General features: G+C 41.1%; 1 protein-coding gene across 4 annotated transcripts in view; it reads left to right on the forward strand.

Annotated features, from left to right (window-relative positions):
* DSCAM (DS cell adhesion molecule) overlaps positions 1 to 26178 on the forward strand; it is a 724602-nt gene that overhangs the window by 640122 nt on the left and 58302 nt on the right. For all 4 annotated transcript variants that reach the window (XM_087418066.1, XM_087418068.1, XM_087418065.1 and 1 more), the window contains 3 exons: positions 16961 to 17114; positions 23692 to 23809; positions 25136 to 25299. In XM_087418066.1, coding sequence (XP_087274192.1) covers positions 16961 to 17114; positions 23692 to 23809; positions 25136 to 25299 — 436 coding nt within the window. The remainder of the gene's footprint in view (positions 1 to 16960; positions 17115 to 23691; positions 23810 to 25135; positions 25300 to 26178) is intronic.

A 26178-nucleotide genomic window follows, 5' to 3' on the forward strand; every position in this document is an offset into this window, starting at 1 on the left:
GAGACAAGATTATTGCTGAAGTAAAGAGTACCCATATGCCACTAGAATATGAAGTGCTTCTTTATTGTTATTCACTGCATCATCCATTGATCTATTTGCTAAAGGACTCACATTTGCTATTTTAACTCCAACAAGCCAGAGAGAGACTAGCAGAGTACAGAGAACACCGGCAGCTCACGCTCATTCTGTCTTCCCAATCGAGTCTTTATCTCTAATCTAAAAACCCCAACCCAGCTTATTTGAAATTAGTCCTAAGTAACGAACACTTGGGTGAGAAAGCTCCTGTTTGTGAATGCTATGGACTATATTAGCATCCATCCTCTCAACCTACAAATTATATACAATAAAAAAAGGAAGAGTTACTCTCCTGAAAACGTGATCAAACAGCCTGTAGGATGGATAGAAATGATTTGCTCAGGGATTTCCACTGTCTTTCTGTGCACTGAACAGTGGGATTTGACCGCCCAGTACCTTCTCAGCAAGATCCTTCCAAAAATGACAGTAATGAGATCAGGCCAACCGGAAAAGGTGGGAAATAACAACTGAGTTTCTCACCTAGTTGGTGTCTTACAATCACTAACAGAGTGTCACTGTGCTGCCTTTTGACCATATTAGAAAACACTATAGATCTAGAAAGATGATTGTCACAAGGTGCCTGTAGTCTTCTGGGCAGCACGATTCATTAAGTTTTGGAAGAACCCCAGAGCTGTCCTCAATAAAGTGAAGTGAACCAGAATCAGTTTCATTCCATCTCTGGAGCCACATTGATATTGATCTATTTCAAACCTCATTTAAGACCAGGAGGCCTGTTTTTTTAATAGGCTTCACTTTTTAGAGCAGTTTTAGGTTGACAGCAAACCTGAGCAAGAGGTGAGGAGATTTCCCGTACGAGACCTATTTTTAAAATAAAATAATATTGTAACAAGTAAAGATCAGAGAGAGAGAGAGCTAATACATTTCTCTTTGGAGGTGATTCCTGAAAATCCCACCTATTATTCTGTTTTTTCAGATGGAATCAGTAAGAAAATATAAATTACTAGAAAGGGGGATTTTTCCCCCCATCTTTAGTTTCTATAATAAAGGCAGAAAATGATGTTATCAAATTTTGAGGGTTTTACATTTCTGCTTGTGTGTCAGAATAAACACCAGAGGGCAGTCTTAGTTCTGTATATTTTCCTTGCTCATCTATCTGACATTTTTTTCTTTGAAATGATTTCCTAGTTGAATGTAGAACATGGGAGGATAAATCAGGACACACCATGCCCTGTAATTTAATCTTCTTTATAAAAGTCCCTCAGCTAACCTCCTTGCTGATGTCAATCTTCTCTCAAGATCCCTAATTCATCTCCTTCCTTGTGAAAGGACCTTGTTAAATGACCCAAGTTCTCTTCTCTAAGACGTAAAATATATCGTCTAATAATAGGCGTTTGTTTCATGTGTTCTCTCAATTCAGCATAGTAAAAGTTATTAGAATTTGAAACTTACTGTGTGGCCAGACAAGAAACTGTAAACTCATCAAAAGACTGGTTGTCTAAAAGTGGGGCTGGGTAAACGTGAACCTCACCACGAGGGACCAGCAAATGCAGTCATTGACCTCCCCAGTCAGAGATTCGAGTAGCAAAACCTCAAAGTTCATTTGCTTCAGGACCTCATCCACATAATTTTTGGACTGTGGCTATTAATTTTAATGTATAATATTAGAATGATCAATTCACACACTATGATAAGCCGTGGAAATCCAAAGACGTGAGCTAACCTTGTAAGGTTCCAGGTGGAAAGCAGCTAAGCTGGATTTTCCTCTCTAATGCTCCTCCCCACATAAAAGCAGTCTGTTAAGGGCCGGCTCCGTGGCTTGGCGGTTAAGTGTGCGCGCTCTGATGCTGGCGGCCCGGGTTCGGATCCCGGGCGCGCCCCGGGGCGCCGCTTCTCCGTCCGGTGCGAGGCTGAGTCCCGCGTGCAGCGGCTGGAGGGATGTGAGCCTATGACATACAACTATCTGCTGGGGCTTTGGGGGGAAAAAAGTGAATAAATAAAATCTTTAAAAAAAAAAAAAAAAAGCAGTCTGTTAAAAATTTTGTATATTCAATAAACACCAGGATCTAGAAATTATCTACTTTACAATGCTAAGCTGATTTACATAGAGCTTAAAAAGTGAAATTAGACAGCACAAACTTGTCGTTAATGAAAAATAAAAAAAAAATCAATGAGCTGTGATCCACATCAGTTATTCCAGTTTCAGAGGATAATGTTATCCATTATTATAGTAGGTGCTCAATGGATGTTGCTGAATGAGCAAATGAGAATATACTAGTATACTTCTTAACCGAAAGAAGACTTTTGGCAACGAACTCTCCACGATGTAGCCCACAACTTGGAATTAAGCAAGTCTGAGCAAAAAGGAGCGTAGCTTTCACCAGGTCCAGATAACTTTCAGTCCAAGGTAGCAGGTGTGCGTTTGCCTCCCAAGCCTCCCACACAATTGCATTTAATAAAACCGTAGTGGGACTGAGAACAAGAGAGAGTGGCTTCAGAGAACCAGAAATGTTCAGGAATCTTAAGTCAAAAAATGGTGCCATGATGGAATCAGGCAAGTAGTATCTAACTCGACCGTCTATATTGATAAGGATATTCATCACAATTTTTGTCATTCCTCGCTCAGAGGTCACCATGGACCTCCTGGTTGTAAAATTCCATTACCTCTTCCTAGTACTCTTCCTATTTTATTCAGTTTTAGCATGGCATTCCATGGAATAGCTATTTGTTTTTAAATTCTTTCTTAGCTTCCGTTATCCTTTTATTCTTTCTCTTTTGTTGCTCCCTCTCCCTTAACACCCCACCCTCAAATGTAGGCATTTTTCAATACTCCTCCTTTATTCTCTTTACATATTCTTTACTATCTCCATGGCTCATTGAATCTATTCTCATAATTTAACTAGCACCTTAAGTTAAGGAGTTCAAAATTTTTATCCCTAACCCTGACAATCTTAGAGAACCAATCCGTCCTATATTTCTAGCTTCCTACCATCCACGCCTTCACGGAGACCCCACCAGTCCTTCACATCCGGCAAGTCCAGACCAAATTCATTCTTGCCCCACTGCTCTTCCCATTTCTCAGCTAAGTTCACAATCTAACAATATCCTTTTTCCTCTGACCAAAAGCCTTAGAGCTACGTTTGATGCCTCTTCTCCTTCTCCACTCATTATCTGATTGGCTAGCAAATCATTTCTTCATCTACACAGCAAATCTATGTAGAGCACTACTCTGGGCCAAGCACTGAGCCAGGTTCTGAGGCTTATCAGTCAAGAGAAGCTGAGTTATGTGGCATAACAAACAAGCCTAACATGTACACCGACAGTTTTGTTTTTCTTTCACATTCATGTCCATTGTGAGTTGCGATAGCTCTGCTCTAAGTTATCTTCACTCCAAGAAGGACCCATGTGGGTTTTATGACAGAGGGAAAGAAATCTTTGGAGGGTCTGCAATAGACATTAAATGCTCCAGCACAAGTCTTTGGCCAGAACTTGTCACATGGCCTCACCCAACTACAAGGGAACTAGGAAGTACAACGTTAACACGTACCCAGAAGACGGAAAACCAGACTGTTTGGAGAACAGCTCTAATGACTCCGGTGGGACTGCAGTGACAAAGAGTAGTGTCTTTCTTTGAAGAGTTCCTAGTGTAGGGAGGGCAGATAATACCAGAGATCATCATGTTCTGTGTGATGTGGGGAAGGTCACAACAGTGGAATATAGAGCACAGGATGACATAGGAACACAGGCGACAGGGTTGTTACTCAAACAGTAAGGTCAGAGATAATTTTGTGGGACCTATATAAAGCCTTGGCTTGCAGGAGGAGAATTTTACCTGGTGAAAGGGCATTATGATCAGACGAAATAGCATCTGCAAAATGACATCGGGTCGTGAGGATTCTCTCTCTGCAAAGTCTTTTTAATCCTCTCCCTTCCTTTCATGCCCGCTGCCATTGCCTTGGTTCAAGGGGATGGGGGAACCAAAACTCGGTCAGAAGCATTTCCACTGCCAGCCTGAACTCCCAGTCCACATCACTGTCATAAGTATTCTTTCAAATCTTGTGTCTGATCATGTCACTCCTTTGTGCAAATTTCTTGACTTCTCCCTTTTTACCTAAAAAAAAATTCAAAATCCTCAAGATGATCTGTACAGATTTCCACAATCGAGCTCCAACACCTGCCCAGTCTCATATTCTACTAACCTGCCCCCACCCAATATCTCAGCCATGCCATGTCTCGGTGTGTGTGTGTGTATAGATGTGTGTGTGTGTGCATGAGTGTGTGTGTGTGTGCATGAGTGTGTGTGTGTGTATTGGGTCCTCCTTGCCTTTTCCTCTCATCCTCTTATGTAAAAATGTTTATTGTTAAGGCTCAACTTAAATGCTATATTATTTATTCTACCATTTTTGAGCACTGTCTATATTCTGGTCGCTATGTGCTTTCTTGCTACCGTTTCTGAACTTGTTTCTTCGTGACTCACATTAGGAAATACATTTTATAATCACAGTCCAATACATACACACAACAAAAGCTTCCAGAATGAAACTTACACTTACTACACGTAATGCATTCTGATATTTTCTGTTCTATTGGATTTTTTTCTCCTCTATTTTATTTTTTAAATGATTGTCATGACTCACAAAATTGCTTCCATGACTCATATTTTTTAAAATGCTGTTTTTTATCAGTTAATTCTGATGGTTACCTTATGCAGAAGGGGTTGTTATTATTATCTTCATTGCACTGGTATTGAAATGGAGACTGTGCAATCTGGCCAGGACCATGCAGCTTAGCAAGGAAAACACAGAGTCTGCAACCCACAGGTATCTGAGCCTGGGGTCTGGACTCTTCACCCTGAGAGCCTACTGCCTTCTTTGGGAAGGTGGCTCCATCTCACTTCAAGGATCCCCAGCACTGATTTTCAACCTCCGTTTGGTGCAACCATAATATCATGCATTATTGTGAGACAGGGACATAGCTGAGCCCCTAGAGTCAGTTTCCTGAGTGCAGGAACCACAGCTGGTTGCTGTTATGCCTTCAGAAAATCTAGTATTATGCTGAAATAGTGGATGTTCAGCAAATGTTGTGTCGAATTAAATTTTATGGATTATGGCTGTGAGTCATCCAACAGAGGTTAAGTTGTATAATGAAGCTTCTGCTTAATAAGGTAGGAAAGTGTGTTATACACTTTGGGATGATTTTTATCCCAGAAGAAGTTAGATAAAATGCCTGTGCTTTTAAATCACTGATGTGGAAATCATTCTTCCGTAGTTCTATCTAAATGACCTAATGGTGGACCTCTTTGCTCTGTAATGGCATAGTTAGGAATTATGGAGATGCCAACAGTTGGCTTAAGAATGCGCAGTCGCATTCCATTGACACATGCATTTAATTACCTGTTGATCAGAGCTTTGTTGAGTACTTCTGTGTGGCGGGCATGTATTAGTGCTCTTGTATTCAATAAAATTGTACTCAAGCTGTCAACATGGTCTCATACAATCACATGGCTGGGAAAAAAAGAATAGAAAAGTTTCCTTGAGATAGAGCGACATCTAAGCATCCCCGACATATGCAGACCAATTCTGGCTTTATAAAATCTGTTGGGAAGTATATCCTTGAAACTTCCTTGGAAATACTTCAGTATTTCAAACCCAGTTCTGACGGAATATTGTTCTAAATAGACTTTAATTTTTCATGCTGCAATTTGCATCTATTTATTAGAATTTCATCCCTTTAGGGATTGGGAGAACTACATGTTATTTTTTAGAATCTATTTCTTTAAAAATAGTCTTCCAGGGCTTCCCTGTGGCGCAGCAGTTAAGTGCGCGCGCTCTGCTGCGGCGGCCCGGGGTTCACAGGTTTGGATTCCGGGGGCTCACCGATGCACCGCTTGTTAAGCCATGCTATGGCAGCGTCCCATGTAAAGCAGAGGAAGATGGGCACGGATGTTAGCCCAGGGCCAGTCTTCCTCAAGAAAAAAGGGGAGGATTGGCATTGGATGTTAGCTCAGGGCTAGTCCTCCTCACAAACAAACAAACAAAAAATAGTCTTCCTTCCCATTTTACCTATCCTCAATGAACCAGTCAATAACTGCTCAATCTCTCTGTTGAATACATATTTTAATTTTCTTTTTTATCATCATAGGTACTCATTCGATTTCATTGTCATCCAGTGAAACTGCTCATTGCTATGATGCATAGCAGGTGCAGGTGACACATACTCTAAGGTTGGGAGAAAGCTTTAAGATCCTGAGCCCAATTTTGTACTTTATGGAGCATAGGAAAACAGAAGCATATATTCAGATAGAATTTCTGTGCAGAAACAAGCCCCAGAAATCTCTTTTGAAACCCAGTCTCACAAGAGAGCCTGCCCAGTTTTTCAGATAAATTGCCAATAACTATTCTGGCTTTGAGATGGCGCTCATTCAGACTAGACAGCCAGTATATGCCTCTCTGAACGTGCTTCTCCATTGCTGCTTACTGCTTCTCAAGTAGCCACAGATTAAAATGCCCTTTTGATCAATCAGCTTTTGGAGCCTTTGAAAGCTTCCAGCTTTGAAAATATCTTATCTTTTTGACTTGGCCTGACACAGACGTGTGGTACTATTTAAGGAAAAAAATAGCTTTAAATCGTTTTCAATTAAGACAATGGAAATAGTTATTTTTTCCAATAAAGTATATTATACATATTTTTTTTTTACTAAGAATAGCCTTTCTTGCTAATTTCTTTCTTATATGTGAGAAGTTATATGGTGCTAAACTAGGTCTTTTGTGCAAGATTTGTTGAATAGGTGATAACAATCAAGTTAAATTAATAAAGCACTTTACAAATACACAATTTGTATGGCAGATGATGTGACAACAGAGAAGGGATGAGGCAGAATTTTAGTAAATGGAGGTGATTTTATTAGAAAGACCCTGGGAAACATAAGGATCCTGTAATGCCATTCTGGCAAACTGGACAGTACTCCTGATTCTAAATAATAACACGGAGAAACTAGCTTCTTTCATGCCTTTTCTGGATATCAACTTTAATTCACTAGCAAAACATTATAACAATAATTTTTATATTTGAAGCCAAAAGCAAAATATACTATGTCTGGAAAGCTTTCTTAAAAGTCGACAATAGTCGTATATAGCCAACAGCAGCTACAGTCATCTCAGTAAAGCTCAGAGAAAACCGCTGAAATTGACTGGGATGGAACAAGCAGCTTGAATAGGCTGTCCTTTCTATAAGCACAGGCCATCCCAGTCTGGCCCTTTAGGAGGGGTTTTGTGCCGTATTATCTCCTTTTATAGGTGAAAATAGTGAAATAAAATGGAAATTAGATCAAAATGTATTAAACATAGGAATTTAAAAAACAGAGGCAAATCTTAAATTGATCCAGCTAACTGCTTATTCTTAATGTAGTCCAGGCCATTTCTCTGCCACTAAACAGGAAGATTTTATATGCTCTGGAAGTGTTGTTGCTCTATAATTAAAAGAACTATCCATTTGGTTTATTCTGCTTTGGGGGAGGTTTTTTTTTCGTCACTAATATCTACATTCTATCTACAAAACATTCTATCTACAAAATCAGAGCATTCAAGTTTTTTTTTTTGAACTGCATGTTAATAATTAGATATTAAAGCTTTATAAAGCACCATATTTATTTGATAGAATTAGTTTTTCATTAAAAAGTTAATTGAAATTTTTTTAAGTGGAATTCTTTTTATATACAACAGACATGCTGAACAATTTGATCTGCACAGCCTGCAACTCCATAGCCATTCTCGACACATGTTTTTTCTGTTGCATTCAAATAACTTCTAGGTCATTATTAAACCCACTTAATACAACAGGCATTTCCTCAGTCCATTCCAGTTAGTGGTTAGTGGGTCCCCACTCTGGACCCCTGGGGAATAAGTGGAGGGAGGGGTGAGAAAGGGCCACTCAGAGAGCTTGAACTCCACCCAGCAGGGAGAGAGATGGTAAGAGCACAAAGACCATAATCCAAAGTGGAATAAAGACCATAAAAGACATATAAACAAAGGGCCAATATGGCACCAGATTGAGGGGATTAGAGAAAGCTTAGAAGGCGTTACAAGTTGGTCTATTGAGCTAAATAGCAAGAGGGATTTGGAGATGGATTCAGCCATTATTAGGTAAATATCCAGTTTTATAGAAATTACTAAAGAGCACTTAAAGTAGCTCATGGTGGCTAATTTTATCTTATTTACTGGTTAAAAAGTATCTTAAACATGAGGAAGAATATTACACCAGCATCACAAGGCAAAAATAATTCTGAAATGAAAGTAGGCCTGGAAGACACTGTTCCCAGGCTTTTCATGGGGCGACATTGAAGCACTAGGAGACTAACCTTCCAGCAATGTTTACGTTCTTTTGACAAGTATGCTGTCCAGTTCCTTAGAAATCTGTGACTCCATCCACCAGACCTAAAGCAATCATGCAGAAAGATGGAACAATGGAAATGAGCTGTCTGGCGTGGGTGTTGCAAGGTTTATACCATTAGCTGCATTTTCCACTCTGAGTCCAATTTTAGGAAGGCAAACATGTCAGAAGTCTTGTAAAAACTTGCTCTAAATATTTTTCTAATGAAACACATGAAGTTTCCATTTACTTTCCTAGGCATTTTGCAAATATTAATCCATGTCCTCAAATAAGACAGGGATACTTTTAGAAAAGGAATGCAGGGGTCTGGCGTGGGGGCGTAGCGGTTAAGTTCACGCACTCCACGTAGGAGGCCTGGGGTTCATTCGGATCCTGGGTGCTGACCTACTCACCACTCATCAAGCCATGCTGAGGCGGCGTCCCACATAGGAGAGCTACAACTCTACAGCTATGATACACAACTATGTACTGGGGCTTTGGGCAGAAAAAAGAAAAAGAGGAAGATTGGCAACAGATGTTAGCTCAGAGCCAATCTTCCTCAAAAAAAAAAATAATAATTTCTACAAAGAATACATTTCTGGCATTAAAAAAAGGAATGCAAATGATTTTATTTCTAGATTTTAGTAAGAATTTGTCAGAATCCTACCATGCTTCATTTTAATTAATCCGCCATTTGCCATGCTGTGATCATATCTTGTTCCTTGGGGAGGAACTTTACCTTATAATCTACACACTGGAATTGAACTCAGTAAATGCCTATGAATTCAAACTCAGCAACTATTTATGAGCATTTCCTATTACTAGGCATGACGTTAAGAGCTTTTGCATAAATTTTCTTATCACAACCCAAAGGAGGGATCTGTAGTCCAGTGAGTTTATAAGGCTGGCCCCAGGTGTCCTGTACCTCTTGTCATCCCTCATCAGCCGTGGGCCTCCATCCTTCCACTGTAGTGGTGTTAGCATGACCCCCCAACTATCTCCTACAGTAAAAACTATGAACATTCCATTTGTAAGCACAGTATTTGTGATAGCTAATAGACAAACTACATAAATATTTTATATTTTAAGTGTGTGCCTCAAGCAGAAAACCAAAATCTTCCCTCAAGACCTCTGTGGATTGTCCCTGTTAGGTGACATCAGCTAGAGAGAAGAACTTGATCTTCTTACTCCACAATCTCTGATGGACCAAGAAATAAATAACTTGGCTGCCACTTAGAGCCATTTCAATTGAGAGTGACTAATTAATAATAAATGTTAGGTTAACTCTGGATTCTGACAGAATCAACATATTTAAATACTTTTTAGATGAGAAAGAACAGACATTTTTTCTTAAAGGACTAATAGGAATTTATGATAGGCACAGAATAATGGCAACCCCATCTACAAATGTCTGTCTACTCCATCATGCCGGCACAGAGCAGAATCAAAAATGAGCCGTGGGGCAGAATTCCCCACCAAAAACCATGCTTATGCAAGTCATATGCCTGGCACCAGAGCTTTCTTACTGTTGAAAGTATTTCCTGCATTTCCACAGGCCATTAAGTAACTCTTAAGTCTTCCCTTAAAATAAATGTTTAGCCCAATTGTAGTAATCTATTCAAGATTAATTCACATTTTAAGTATAATAAAATCTTCTTGAATGGCTAATATCTAGATCTCTCTTAACTCTGAAGATGATGAGTCTAGAGAGTTAAAGATCTGGAAGAAAATTAAATATTTAGATATTTAAATATTGAGAAATGTGTCTTTCTCCCCTCCCCTCAAATTTCTTCTTTACTGCATTTGATTCTTTAATCTCTAAGACAGTGGGAGTTAGCTTTTCTTATGCTACAATTTTGTATCTTCTTGCCCCTGAGAGTCAAGCTCTACTTTGTAACTTTTTATTCCCTCCATGTTCCATTAATGCTTTGATGTATCAACCTAGCTGAAGTATTGGGAGAAATTTGGAAATAAAATCCATCCCTTCAAATTGAACATTCCCAGTGTTTGGGAGGGAATGTCATATAATGAAATGCATGTGAAATTAGCAAGTCAGCTTAAACGCTACTAGATCGTTGTGTTGGAAAATCTAGTGTCCAATAGAAAGACAATTAATGAAATGTAAATATAATCAATGCTATTATATCTCATATACAATATTGAGGAAAATGTTTCATAAGGAAGCGATATTCATCCTCCCTCTTTCTCAGAACAAGCATTTTTGGCTGAGGGTTAAGGAGAAGGATTTAATCACATAGATTTGCTTCACTACCCTGAATGAGCTTCTGATATTTTTTCCATTTAGCTCTTCTTTCTTACCTGTTGCCACGTCTTGAAATTGTTACCAATAGTTGAATTATGCACTATCTATAGATAAGTGATGCTGTTTAAAGTAAATATTATGTAATTTGCAATACACGCTTGGTTAAGAGGTATCTCATGCCTATGGACATCTCTCTTGAGGCATCCAGTCTTGCTCTCTCCCAAAGGGTCCACGTGTAAGCATCCTTACCCCACCAAACCAGAAGGGACAGCCAGTCTCAGCACAGCCTTCTCTCCTGTCGTGAGCAGGGCTAGCCTTTGCCATTATGGCTAGCCTTAGCCTTCTCAGGTGTGACTCACTCACCAATCTCTATATCCTTCCAAACTCCAAGATCTCTGAGTGGTTTCCTTGAAGCTCAAAGCCCCCTCCTACCCCTAGGTGGGAATTCACACAGACGTCTCTCAACAAAAAGTCCTTAATCCTGACTCTGCCCCTTATGGGGCCCAGTGATGGATCATGGACAAAGCATCAGAACCAGAAGGCCCTGCATATGTGGCCTCGTGTTTCTTGTTAGGAAAGAAGGTACTGGCATCTTTGGAACTATTCTCACCTTTTAAGGCCATTGCTAAAACTTCAAGACAACAAGAAGAGTCACATTTAATATCCAGTTACGTACATTACACAGAAAACAAATCAACTCTTCAATTGCTTAAATTGTGCAGTTGGCAATGTTCTACTTGCCCTTCTGCTGACACCAGAAAAATGGTGCCTAATTATGGCAGTCATCAGGGGAATACAGTGGTATCAAAGGGCAACAACACCAGTGCAACTGACTTTCCCAAATAACCAATAGGAACCCTGAACAGCTTGACTACTATGTTCCATCCTAGTCTGTAGAGAAAAGTCATTCCAACTGGAGGAAATTGCTGTAAATAAACTTTTTACTTCAGCTCTTGGTTAATCTTCTATATAAACAGTGAAACAAATATTGTTTCATAAGAAATCATATTTTTATCACTGATTTTAGCCATGCTTTGTGTTGCAGGTAAAAATTAAGTAAAATGCATATTTTGGTGGTAGTCAAGGGCCAATTGCACCTTATAGACAGGATATTTATTGAGTTTTAACTAAAGGCTATGTGCTCTTCACAGAAAATCCTTATTTTGTAAATATATTTTAAGGCTCCGTTGATGCACTTGTTATAATTTGCACATCATTAAGCTTTGTAAAATTAGTTTAGCAACAACATAGCCTTGGAACATGACAGAATACAAGTACACACAGTCTTGGGATCATTTCCTCAGTTTGCCAGGAGGCAAGCCAAATTCATTCTGAACTTCTGTAGGGATTAGATTTCCCACGATTTTCTGAAAATGAGACAAGACTGGTGTGGGGTTGGAAGAGGGAGGGGGAGTACATATGTGTGCACGCACATGCATGTGTGCACACTAAAGTGTATATGCACACCTGAGGAATCTGTGCAAGGACCCTATAGTCTCCCTTTAATCATCTGACACTATGTACCTGTAAGTTAACTATGTGACAATGGGCAATTTTCTGACGTGATTTTTTATTGGAGGAGCGTAAGATGTATGACAATTAAGAGATATAGTTAACCTATTTCATTGCACAGCTGGTATTGCAGTTTATGCAGCCTGCTGACCTACTAAGGTATATTTAACAGCTCACAAGTGTGGAAGTAAGTTCTTCGTGTCTTTGGCATCTCATAACTGGCAGCATGGAGTGTGAGGAAACAGCAGTGGACTTGAGACCAGAAGCACCGAGCTTGAGCCTCTGTCCACCCTTGTCTGGCATGACCTCAGTGAGTCACTTACTCTGTATGTACCTTAGTTTCTTTGCTTTAGTCAGCTCTGACTTTTATAACAAATGCCACACAGGGAAGCCTAACCAACAGGCATTTATTTCTCACAATGCTGGAGCTGGGAACTCCAAGATCATGGTGCTAGTAGGTCTAGTGTCTGGTGAGAACCCTCTTCCTGGTTTTTCACTGTATCTTCACTTGGTAGAGAGAGATAGAGCTCTGGTCTCTTCATCACCTTATAAGGACACTAATCCCATTCATGAGGGCTCCACCTGTATGACCTAACCACCTCCCAAAAGCCCCACCTTCTAATACCATCACATTAAGGATCTGGGCTTCAACCTATGAATTTCGGGGAGGACACAAACATTCAGTCCATAACATTCTGCCCCTGCCTCCCCCAAAATTCATGTCCTTTTTACAGGCAAAAATACATTCATTCCATCCCAACAGTCCTATAAGTCTTAACTCATTCCAGCACCAACTCTAAAGTCTAAAATCCAAAGTCTCATCTAAATATCATCTAAATTAGATGTGAGTGAGACTCCAGGTACAATTCCTCCTGAGGCAAATTCCTCTCCAACCGCGAATGTGTGAAAGCAGACAAGTTATGTGCTTCCCAAATACAATGGTGGGGCAGGCACAGGGCAGACATTCCCACTCCAAAAGGGAGAAACAGGAAAGAAGGAAGGGGTGATGGGTCCCAAGTAAGTCCGAAACTTAGCAAGGCAAATTCCATTGGATCTTAAGACACAAGAATAGTCTTCTTTGGTTTAATGCTCTGTCCTCCAGGTCCACTAGGATTGCCTCCTCTGCTGAGTGGGGCTCTGCCCATGCTGGGGCCCTCTGCAGGGACCCCACCCATGCTGCCGTTCTGCAGGTCAGAGCAGAGCCTCCAGGGCTCTGCCAGGTGGGCATTAGACCACCACAGACACAGGGGTCCCTGCCTCCAACACTTCAGTTGAAAGCCAGTTGAAACCAAGGCAGTGGTCCTGATGAACTCTGAATATCCTTCAGAGCCATTCTTCCCTTTTCTTGAAGAGTAACACAAGTTCACAGCCAAATGGCTTTGTTGTCCTGCCTTGTAGAATCTAAGTCCAGCAGCCTTCCTTCATTCTATCCCATAAACTGGGAGTGTTCCTGCTGGGGTGGCTGATTAGGTTCATAGTTCACACCCACAATAATCTCCTTATCTAATGGTTGCTGGCCCTCAGCCTCAGTCTTCTCATCCAAACATGCTGTCTCGTTTTTTGCAATATAAGTAGGTGAGAATTTTCCACATTTTTAAGTTTTAGTTCCTTTTTGCTTCTTTCTTCAATTCATTTCTCTCGTCTTGCATTTTACTGTGTCAGTAAAGTCAGTCAAGAGGAACCAAGCCATTCCTTCAACACTTTGCTTAGAAATCTCCTCAGCTAAATATCCAATTTCATCACTCATAAGTTCTACCTTCCTCAAAACACTAGAACAGGGACACAATTCAGCCACGTTCATTGCCACTTAATAACAAGGATCACCTTTTCTCTATTGTCCAGTAACATGTTCGTCATTTCCATCTGAGACCTCACCCAAATGGCCTTTGCCATCCGTACTTCTACCAACGTTCCGTACATGATTATTTGTATTCTCTAAGAAGATGGAGGCTCTCTCCAGCTCTCCTCTTTCCTTCCTGAGCTCTCACCAGAATCACCATTAGCACTCCCTTCACGGCAATATTGGCTTTTTTCTAGCATCCCCCTCAAAACTCTTCCAGCCTCAACCCAGTTCAAAGCTGCTTCCACATTTTTAGGTATTTGTTACAGCAGCACCCCCACTTCTCCGTACTACTTTTCTGTATTTGTTCCAGAGGCTAGACATCCAAGATCACGGTGCCAGCATGGTCAGGTTATGGTGAGAGCGCTCTTCTGGGTTGCAGACTTCGCCTTATGTCTTTACATGGTGGAAGGGGCCAAGGGAGGTTTCTCCAGCCTGTTTTATAAGGGCACTAATCCCATGACCTAATCACCTTCCAAAGGCCCCCCCTCCTAATACCATCACTTTGGGGATTAGTGTTCAGCATATGAATTTGAGAGAGACATTCGATAGCACTTGGATTGTTTTTGACAAGAAGTTGGCTGACATCTTCATCTTTGTTTCTCCATGTGCAATAAGTCTTTTCTCTGGCTATTTTTAAGATTTTCTCTTTATCACTGGTTTTGAGCAATTAGATTATGATGTGCCTTAGTCTAATTTTCTCCATATTTTTATGGCTGAGGTTCATTGAGATTCTTGGCTCTATGGGTTTATAGTTTTCATCAAATATGGAAGATTTTCAGCCACTATTTCTTCAAACTTGTTTTTCTGTCCTACATCCCTCTCCTCCTTCAAGTGATTCCAATTATATGTATGTCAGGCTGCTTGATGTTGTCCCATAGCTCACTAATGATCTGTTAAGTTTTGTATTCTCTTTTCTCTCTGTGTTTCATCTATTAATATGTCTTCAAATTCACTAACCTTTTTTTTCTGCAAGAACTAACCTGTTATTAATCTAATCCAGTGTATTTTTCATCTCACACATTGTATTTTCAAATTTTTCTTTCTTTTTTTTATTTTGCTGAAGAAGATTCACCCTGAGCTAACATCTGCTGCCAATCTTCCTCTTTTTGTATGTGAGCTGCAACCATAGCATGGCCACTGACAGACAAGTGGTGTAGGTATGCCCAGGAACTGAACCCTGGGCCACTGAAGCATAGCACGCTAAACTTAACCTCCAGGCCACCAGGGCTGGCCCCATTTCAATTTTAACTTGGATCTTTTTATATAATTCATGTATCTACTTAAATTTTTGAATACCTATAGCTATAATATAGCTATTATAATATAGCTATAATACAATTATAATAACTGTTTCAATGGCCTCATCTGCTAAATCTAATATCTGTGTCAATTATGGGTCAATTTGGATTGATTGAATTATATATTTTTTTATGAGTCATGTTTTTGTGCTTCTTTGCATTCCTGGAATTTTTTTTATAGCAGCTTTTTTGAGATATAATTCACATACCAGGAAATCCATGCTTTGAAAGTGTACAATTCAGTGGCTTTTCGTGTATTCCCACAGCTGCACAACCTCCACCATTGTCTAATTTGAGAACATTTTAATCATCCCAAAAAGGAACCCCACACCCAGTAGTAGTTTCTCCTCATTCTCTCCCTTCACTACCCCACCCCCAGCAACCACTAATCTACTTTCTGTCTCTACAGATTTGCCTATTTTGGACATTTCATATAAAGAGAATCATAAATATGTGGTCTTTTGTGATTGGCTTCTTTCACTTAGTATAATGTTTTCAAGATTTATCCAAGCTGTAGCATGTATCCACACTTCATTCCTTTCCACTATTGAATAATACTCCATCGTATGGATACCATATATTTTTTCTATCCATTCATGAGTTGATGGATATTTGGGTTGTTCATATCTGTAAATTTTTAATTGGATGTCGAACATTGTGAATTTTACCTTCTTGGATACTGGATATTCTTATTCCTATAAATATTTTTGGCTTTTGTTCTGGGATGCAGTTAAGTTACTTAGTGACAATTTGATCTTTATGAATCTTGCTTTTAATATTTGTTAGGCAATACCAGTGTGGTGTTCAATCTAGAGCGAATTATCCCCCATTACCGAGGTAAGAGCCTTATGCACCATACCCAATGCCCCGTGAATCTCTAGAGTTTCCCATGTGGCTGATGGGAACAGGCACTATTCCCAGTCCTGTGTGAATGCTGGGTGCTGTGACCGCCAGTCCTTTCAGGTGGTTCTTCCCTGGCCTCAGATAGTTCCTCACATGTACGCACAGATCAACTCAGTTGAATACCCAAGTGGGATGCTCTTTAGATCTCCAGAGTTTTCTGTGTAGCTCTCTCCTTTCCAGTACTCAGTCCTGCAAACTCCAACTCCCTACCAGTTTCTCAGTTCTGTCTTCTCAAATCGGGGAAGTTGCCGGGCTCCTCCTGGGTTCCCTGTGCCATGGCCTGGAAACTCTCAAAAATGTAAATACCCTGCAATTGTAGGCCTTACCTCATTGGTTTCCTGTATTTCAGAGATCACCATCCTTCATTAGCGGATGTACAATGCCTTGGAAACTGTTGTTTCATATATATTGTGTTCTTTGGTTGTTTCCGGTAGGAGGGTAGATCTGGTTCTTGTTACTCCATATCAGCTGAACAAAGAAGTGAGGTGACCTCTAATTTAAAGGATTAAATTACTCATTGGTGGCTGTCAAAGCTGCTGCATAGAGAAATGTAGACTATGGTGTGTGTGTGTGTGTGTGTGTATATATATATATATATTCATATTGCAAATCCAGCGTTTTATAGAGGGATTAGTGGCTTTTGTTTCTTACAAAAGATAATATGTTAATAGTTATTGCTTTAGGAAACCCATTGTGCCATTGCCTCCTTGAATGTGGGAACATTTATGTCTCCTCTCACAGGTGATCAGCGAGTTTGAAGCCTCTCCTGACTCATTTTCCTACAGAATTCCTAACCTGAGTCGGAATCGTCAGTACAGCATCTGGGTGGTGGCGGTGACCTCAGCAGGGAGAGGCAACAGCAGCGAAATCATCACGGTAGAGCCGTTAGCTAAAGGTGTGCCACCGTAGTAAGGACCTCATTTCCCATTGAAATTTGACTGTTTTTAAGTCTCTATTTTATCTGAAATAAAGCTTCCAATGGCCTAAAACTCAAGTAAATCAGAACATCACATGTTATCATATTTCAGCCCAAGAAATAAGATTGCTGCTAGCTGGCACTGGGCTTTTGTGCAAATCAGAAAAGAATCCTGGAGGTGTGAGTGGCTTTACAACTTAATGTGTCTTTGGGGAAATTAAGAAAAGGAGCCCCCACTCACCTCTATGGGTAGATGAATAGCACTGCATCGCAACATCCCAGCGAAGTTCTACTTTCATCAAAATCGGGTACCATACTTCTTAAAGAGAAATGTCCATGTTTTGGTCTATGGAATTTGGAACCTTACAAATATAAGAAAATCATTAGCTCTTCTTTTATTGATAGAATATTATAAACAAAATCATTAAGTAACAGTGGGAAGTTGGAGTCAACAAAGAACAAAAAGTCCCTAAAAATAAATACAGTGTCTTCGCACTGACATGGTATCCTGATCCTACAAAGCACTTATAGGCACAGAATATTCTTATTCTACGTCTATTCATTGCTACCACCCAGTGTGTAGGGTCCCCCTAAATTAGCAGTCATCATGAATGAGTGTATCTACATCAGAATTCCATGCCAGCAGGAGATGGCTCCTGATTTTGGAATACACCACATTGGCTGTTTATTACTAATGAAGCTTCTAGGTGCCTGAAAGAGAAAATCAACCTCCTGAGATTCCAATTTTACCTCTAAGAGCTCTTGATAACATGCATCATGCCTTAGTGTGATAGCTGAGAAAGAGGCAGAATAAAATAGTGAGGGAAAAAGAGAGTGGTGTCACATTGTGAACACAAATACAGATAGAAAATAAGTATGTTGTTGATAAGGAAAATAAATTGGTGGATTTTTGTTTTGTCTGTTGTACTCTTTGATCATGATATCAAGCCATGCATAACAGACAATCTCTAACATTTAGAAAACAATGATTATCAATGGGCATAATGACTGCACTGTGGGATTTGAAAAAAGAGCTGCAACATAAGATGCAGGATTAGCAATGGCTTGACCTCTTCTCTCCTTTTGTGTGTTCAATATTATATCTCCAAACATAGCCAGGAATGTCCTGGCTAATGTAGTAGGAGGTGACATACTCAGAGGGGGCACAACTGAAAACTGGCTACTTCCGCAGGAGTAGAACTTATCTGGGGAGAATAAACGTCATTTGGTCATTCAATCAATCATTTTGTGGGGCCTGCCCCATGGCGTAGCGGTTGGGTGCGTGCGCTCCACTGCTGGCGGCCTGGGTTCAGATCCTGGGCACGCACCGACACACCGCTTGTCAGGCTGGGCTGTGGTGGCGTCCCACATAAAGTGGAGGAAAATGGGCACTGATGTTAGCCCAGGGCCAGTCTTCCTCAGCAAAAAGAGGAAGATTGGCAGATGTTAGCTCTGGGCTGATCTTCCGCACACACACAAAAAAATAATTTTGAGTGCCTATTGTATGTCAGGCGCTAGGCTAGGGAGTGATTTAGAGGGGTGATTTAGTCAAGGAAGACTGACCGTTGAAGCAAACATCCCCTAAGTTTTAGTGGCTTAACATAGTAACATAGGCCAACACAGATATTTCTGGACAGCTGGCTCGTTCCACGTGGTGACTCAGGGATCCAGGTCTCTCCCACCTTGTGATTTCAAGTCCTGGGATCTTTCATTTCCAGCCACATAGATGGAGAAAGAGAGAACATGGAGGCGGGTAAGGGAGGTTTTCATGGGCCAGATATGGAAGCGTATGCATTATTTTTACCCACATTCCATTGTGTAGAACGAAGTCATGGGACCTTCCTATTTTCAAAGCAGAGCTGGGAAATGAAGCCAGGCTGAATGTCCAGAAGGAAAAGGAAACGGGGTTTGGTAAGCACATAGGAGTCTCTTCTAAGGATTATATATATGTGTATATATATATAAATGTTTACTACGTGCCCTCACAGAGTTCACAGTTTGGTGGGGAGACAGTAAACAAAGCATCACAAAAATACATGTATCATTGCAAACTGCAGTAAGTGTTATAAAGAAGCACCATGACAGGACCTCACTTAGAACATTGGAGGTGGTGGATGGACTTGGCCACATAAGTAAGAGTAAATACAGTTCCATGACAAGGGAAGCAAATGATGTCCCAACATGAGAAGGCCTCCAGCTTCTCAGAGAAAGAGTGTAGCATGTTGGAAGTCCTGGATGCTGGACCCCGTGAGTCTGCAGAGGAGAGAGTAGTCTATGGTGAGCCTGGGGAGGAAGGCAGGGGCCTGGCCATGCTGGGCCTTCAAAGGATTACAGAGTTTACTCTAAGCAAAATGTGCAGACACCGTAGGGTTTTAACCAGAGGAGGGACATGATCCTGTGTGTGTGTGTGTGTGTGTGTGTGTGTGTGTAATAAACCTTATTTTTTAGAACAGCTTTAGATTTACAGAAAAATTGTGAAGCTAGTACAGAAAATGGCCACACACCTTGTACCTGGTTTCCCCATCATTGACATCTTATATCAGCGTGGTGCTTTTGTGACAATTAATGGCGGGCATGTATTCTAAGACCATGCTGATCTCTATATTCTGAATGGATTGCAGGGAGGTAAGAGTGGAAAATGCAGGAGACAGAGAGGCATCTGAGCAGTCAGGCAGCATGGCTTGGGCTAGCATGGCAGCAGACAGGGCTGGAAGAAGTGGACCGGTCCAAGATGTGTCCTGGGAGAAGAAGTGACAGGACTGAGTGGAAGACATGCAGGGAGTGGAGAGGAAGAGGGCAAGAATAAAGCCCCAAATTCTAGCATGAGTTATTGCAGTTAGAGATGTCATGTGTTGATGAGGAAGACCGTGGAAGAAGTGGATTGTGAAGCAGGTGGAAGGAGATCTGGACATTTGGACTTGTTAAATCTGAGATGACTGAGAGCCGTCCACTTAAAGATGTCTGTGCAGATGAGGCCAATGCCGCCTCTCAAGAGACCTCTGTCAGGAGGCAGAAACGGAGAGTGGTCAGCACCTAGACACCCCTCCCACCTGGGATGGGAAGTGCCCAGTGGAAGACAGAGGAGAAGTGGAGAGTCAGGTCCAGGAATGGCTCTGAGGAACGTCAGCTTACACAGGGGAGGGAGAGGCGCAGGAGCTGGCAGAGAGAAAAGGGGTCAGGCCAGAGAGCCAGGAGAAGAACCAGGAGGGTGGTGTTGGGAACTCAGCAGAGATGCTTCAAAAAGGAGAGAGTGGTCAGCTTGGCAGCTGCTGCTGGGAGGTCAAGTGGGACAAGACTGCAATGCCCTTGGGTTTGGCCATGTAGGGGACCTCATCGACCTTCCTGAGCGCAGCTTCAGTGGGGAGGGGCATACAGAAATGAGACTGGATGATGGAGAAAGTGGATGGGAGGCGAGGAAGCAGACCGACTGGGCAAAAAATTCTCTGAACATACATCTCCCAGAAGAAGTGACAAGAAGCTGGAGCGAGGGTGGGGGTCTCACCCAGGTAAAGGCTCTGGTTTTATTATTTTTTAATATGTCAGCTAGCAGTGCATGTTTGTAGGGCAACAGAAGGCTCCAGCAGAGAAGGAGAGGTTGATAACATGGGAGAAAGAATGACAGCCACAGGACTGAGGTTTGCGGGAGGAAACACAAGTGAGTTTGTAGATTTGGTGGCAGGAAATGCAGAGTTCCCAGCGGTGCCTTCTATTTTTTCTATCAAGTATTAAACAATTTGGGGGTGGTGGAGGGAGGATCAGAAGTTTGAGAAGAAGAGGGACAAGACAAAATCATCACTGCAGAGAAGTGAGAAGGAATTTACTGAGGAAACAGAGCGGCAGGGAGAGCTGAGAGTCTGGTTGAGGTTGGTGATCATGAATGTACAGTGGTTCCTGAATCACATGGACTTCTCCAGACATGTTCAGCTTCTCATGCTCAAGTGGGGTTCACCCAGAGTTAGGGTTGATCTTGATGGGTTTTCTGGAAAGGGGATGACCTAGGAAATGCCTCAGGTTTGGAACAGATGTTCAGGCTGGCAGATACCATCCAGAAGCCCCAGACACTAGCAAACCATAAAAACTGAAAGGTCCAAGCTGGAAGGACAGGGTTGCCCACGGGCCGTGGTGCAGGTTATTTTGTAATTGTTGGGAGATCAAGGCAGGCTGACAGCCATGGCAAATCTGTTGACAGGTAGCCAAGTTCAAAATCCAGAGTTAGGTTCAAGAAGAAGATTGCTGCTCTTGTGAAGGGAGTGGCAGAATGGAACCGTGGACCCAGTCCTAGAGGAATGCCAACCTGGGAAGGAGCCCAGGGCTAGGGCGTGGACCCAGAGAGCATGGTCAAATGGCTGCGATCAGTAGAGGAACCAGAAGTGATGTCCGGATTGCGGGTGGACTACAGTTTCACATCACAATCACCTGAGGTGCTTGTTAAAAGACAGACTCTCTGAGCCCACCAAAGATCCGCTTACTCACAGGGCCAGAGTAGGAATCTGCGTATTTAACAAAGGTTCTAGGTGATTCTCTTGCCTGCTGCAGTTTGAAAACCAGGTCTAGTGTGTTCTGTTGCTTAGTCTTGGAATTTCAGACTAGGACCCCTTAAATTCCAACTGTCACTAATGGGCATTCATTCTAGAAACCAGGTGTGTTGGGCTTGAAGATGAAGTAATTCTAGCCATGTTTTTCAAAATGCTGATGGGAAATCTTTCCTAAGTCCTGGAATTAATTTTAGGGGTTATAGCCAGCATATTAAAGAGATAAAATGGAATAGAATGGAATACAGTCAAATAGTCTAGACTAGACTTGAAAAAAAAAGTAGAAAATATCAGAATTCACCAAACACAGTAAGTATTAATTTGTACACTTGTTTTCACTCACACACACATCCCAATATGTGTGCAGTTTCTGGGATTCAATGTAGAATATATTTCTTAGAGTAGAGGGGACTGTTAAAAAGCTTGGAAGCCCCTAACTCTAGCTGGGTTTCCTGAGTCACCCCCAATTTGCTGCTAGAATATTCCTCATAAAAGGACAGTCTGAAAGATTTGAAAGGGAAAATGCCAAACTACCAATGCCAGAAATCCAATGCTACCTGATGGGCCTATTTCTCTTATCAGGATGAAAAATCAGCGATGTCAATGACAGGATGAAAAATCAGCGATGTCAATGACTAACAGAGTGATCTCTGCCCTAGACACTCCATTCCATGGTAAAGGGTGCCATCCATGTCCGTCTCTGAAGACCTTGCTCTAAGGAGGAAGAGCTTCAGTTTCCCCTATAGGCGGGGAACATTGCTTCAAACACATGATTGGGTTTTGCTGTAATTGTTGCTGCACAAAATAGGCCCAGCTTCTGAGCCCACTGGCGTTTCCTCTTCCTCTCTCGCTGCTCTTGCTCACAGAGCTCAGAACAACAAAAATAGGAGTTGTTTGGTAGACCTGAACAACCAAGGCTTGTGTTCTAAAGCGGGTTGGCTCTGTAATGAGTTGGCTCCAGGAACCCCACCTTTTCTGGAATTCCAGGGCTTTCCTGGGGAATTTGCTCCTGTTGGCCAATCCAAACCCTCAAGCCTGAAGTGGTACAGGCGTCCCAACACTGGTCCCATTTTTATGGGCCCAGAATCAGGTTGAGGCCACTTTCCACCTGTAGTCTGGAGACCACATCTGTGCATCTGGTCAGGCTGAGATTCTGGAGGGAACACTGCAGAAAGTACTGTCCCAATGTATGGCAAAGTTCGGGAAGATCATTTTGCCTCTGGAAGACTTGTGTCTTGGTGTCTCTGTCATCCTTTGTGTCTCACTCAAGAAGGTGGTGCTAGGAGCCTGTCAGTGCTGGGCCCTGCTGGTCTTCAAAGAGGCCCCTGCTGACACAGGTCCACCCTGGGCTTCTTCTTCTCTACCTCCTGCTCTCTCCTGCTGCTTGGGGACTGTGCTAATGCCAGATGCCCCTGGATGATGCTCCTGTTCAAACGTCAGAATCGCTGGCCCAAGTAAACGGTTGTTCTTCGAGAAAGGCCACTCTGAAAATTTTCATTTTTCTTACTGTTTGTGCTGAAGATCGAGTTGATGCAATAAAGTCAGGAAAGTACCACAAAATTGATAAATAGAAGTTGTTCAGCTTTACTTCTTCCTGCCTTTTGGGGCTTTATGTTTTGTATTGTCTATTCTCTCAGATATTAAAAATCTATTTTAATGTGTAGTTTTTGGTGTTGAGATAAATTACTTAATAAAGTGCTTCAAAAAATAATTGGGCTCATAGAAAGCACAGCTTGGAGCTGCAGGGCTTATGAATCCTCAGATATTTAATTTAGGTTCTTCATGTTTAGTCAATAGAAGGGAAAAAATGCTACAATAGGGATTTTCAGTTATTTGTATGTCCTTACAATGAAAATCTCTTATAAACACCTGACACCAGAGAATAGCATTGACAGGTGTAAGGTTAATTGGCAGTGCTGCGCTCGCCCCTTTGCGGGGTGTTGCTATAGTGCGGAAGGTCATTTTGGCCTCTGTGTAGAAAAGTCAGTGGAGTAACTGGGCTTCTGCTCTGTTTGGTGCTCCAGCTCCTGCACGAATCCTGACCTTCAGTGGCACGGTGACTACTCCATGGATGAAAGATATCGCCTTGCCTTGTAAAGCTGTCGGGGACCCTTCTCCTGCAGTAAAATGGATGAAAGACAGGTAACCAGTAACCCAATGTACGCCCTTAGTGAACTCTGAGAGATTACATCAGACACACGATGGTTGGGTCTAGTGGTCTAATCCTGTATTCTTATACACTCATGAAATCTCCAGGAAACCTTCCAACTGTTCTGAGATAGAGGGCAGATCGGGGGAGGGAGAATCTTCACGTTAGCACTAAAAGGATCTGATCTATTGTGTCAATCCTCTATAAATGCAGAGCCTTTAAATTCACAATAAATGCTTGCAATAATCTCTGTGGAAGTTTTCTGTATCTTATGGCGTAAGTTTCCTGTACAATTGAGATGAATGTACCCAAGGTTATGTGAGACTTAACACCTATCTCTTCTCCTTTGGAGATAATGGACCAACTAACTCTAACTCAAATGCTCTGAGAAATAACTTTAAGAAATGGAATACATTAGCACTTTGCTAATATAAATCTGATTTTCCATACTCAATAATAATTATTACAATAATAGCAGCTAAGATAGAAGGGAGAAGGTGAGACGTATTCTGTCAGTGGAACTTTTTAAATGCCTTATCTCTATTCAGAGGAAGAAATTAGGATATAAATAAAGGGTTGAGAATTCACTAATGAGCATAGAGGTAACAGATTCCGAAGAGTACCTATTTTCAAACTAAAGCACTTAAAAGACATAACCTATGGAAATAATGGTCTTCGTCCAGTGACCACTTTTCTCATCTCTTTTAAAGTCAGTTAATCCAAAGGAAATAAGTAAGTTCCCAAGGTCAAGTGGCATTCTGCCTGATGTGGGGATGACCCTAGATGACTGGACTGTTACCACTGTGGCCTTGGCTATGAGGGCAAGGAAACTAACTGTCTTTATATTAGGGTCAGCTCATTGCCCTCTTGAGATATCACAGTTTATTTTTTATGTCAAAATTATTAACAACAACTATCACTTTAAGTGATTCTGCAAGAGATCCCAAAATTTAGTTGTTCCTACATGATTTGATCAAAATGGCACTTCTGCCCACAGAAGGAATTCCCGAAAAGAGGAAGTCACCAGTGCCTACACAGTGCAGGAGAGAGAGGCCCATTGGGGCTGTGACAGTCACTGACATATGTGAGGAGCCAGAATCTAGGCCCTCGACACAGACATAACTTCAACATACCATTTTTTACAAAGAACAAAACTCAGCTATTTGATTGTTGGTCATGTAATTGTAGTTTAGTTCTTGCTTAATACAAGCTTCCAAATGTATCGTTTGCTTCAGAGAGAGTCTTTATGCTTTTCCCCAATCTCAGCTAATTTGGATTGTAATTTCTTTAATCTGTGCCTTTTTTTTCCTGTGAGGTAGTAACGGGACACCCAGCCTCGTGACGATTGACGGGCGAAGGAGCATCTTCAGCAATGGAAGCTTTGTTATCCGCACGGTAAAGGCGGAAGATTCCGGCTATTACAGCTGCATCGCCAATAACAACTGGGGATCGGATGAAATTATTTTAAATTTGCAAGTGCAAGGTACAAAATTTGGGGACTCTTTGATGACAGTTTTTGTATGTGTGCCCGTATGCAAAGAGTAAAATTAAACAAATTTAAAAATAAGCCTTTATAAAGAGCTAATTGCTATTTTCATATTACAAAAAAGTATGTTCATTTTGGAAAATACAATTTAAAAAATAAAAGAGAATAATTAGCATTCATAATCCTAGAGAAAACACAGTTTACATTTTTGCATCTAGAGGGCCTAGTCTCATTTTTCTTTGTGTGTGCATCGCTGAGAAAATCCTTCTTAATAACTTCCACTAATTGCATGGTTTACTCTATTATGTATAAATGTAATCCAGAGAACACAAACAAAAATAATTCTGAACTGAGGTCTTTTATGTCTTCTAAGTAACTAAATTGTTATATGCACTGTAAGTAAAAAAGACACTAACTAAAATTCTAAGTATGTTGCTATAATATTTAATTTTGTATTTAATACAGCATAAGTAATTTTTTCTTGATATCATACACAAACAATATGTGACAAATTCAAGAATGTCACATTAAAATCAGTGTAAAATCCCAAATGGCCACTGATTGGGTTCAGATTTGGATGCACAGTTATATTTTATTAGTAGTAGAATCAAAGCATATTATGCTTCTTTGGACTTAAATGTTGTCACATTAATAAATCACAACAAGTAAAAATAAAATCAATATTGTCCTCAGTGGGAGGTGAGGGGAGGGGAAGAACCATATTTTTTAAAAATAGTGCAAAATTGATCTGGAATTTCAAGTAAATTGAAGTCGGGAGAATTTCAGGGCATTTTAGAACACAGGCACTCTATTATGACTCTAAGGAGATGGGTCAATTTTTCATGCCTTTGGGCTAATATATCAGGCTTCTCTCAG

This window comes from Ceratotherium simum, chromosome 27 (genome assembly GCF_057802395.1).
Source record: "Ceratotherium simum simum isolate JZ-2026a chromosome 27, ASM5780239v1, whole genome shotgun sequence".
Lineage (NCBI taxonomy): Eukaryota > Metazoa > Chordata > Mammalia > Perissodactyla > Rhinocerotidae > Ceratotherium > Ceratotherium simum.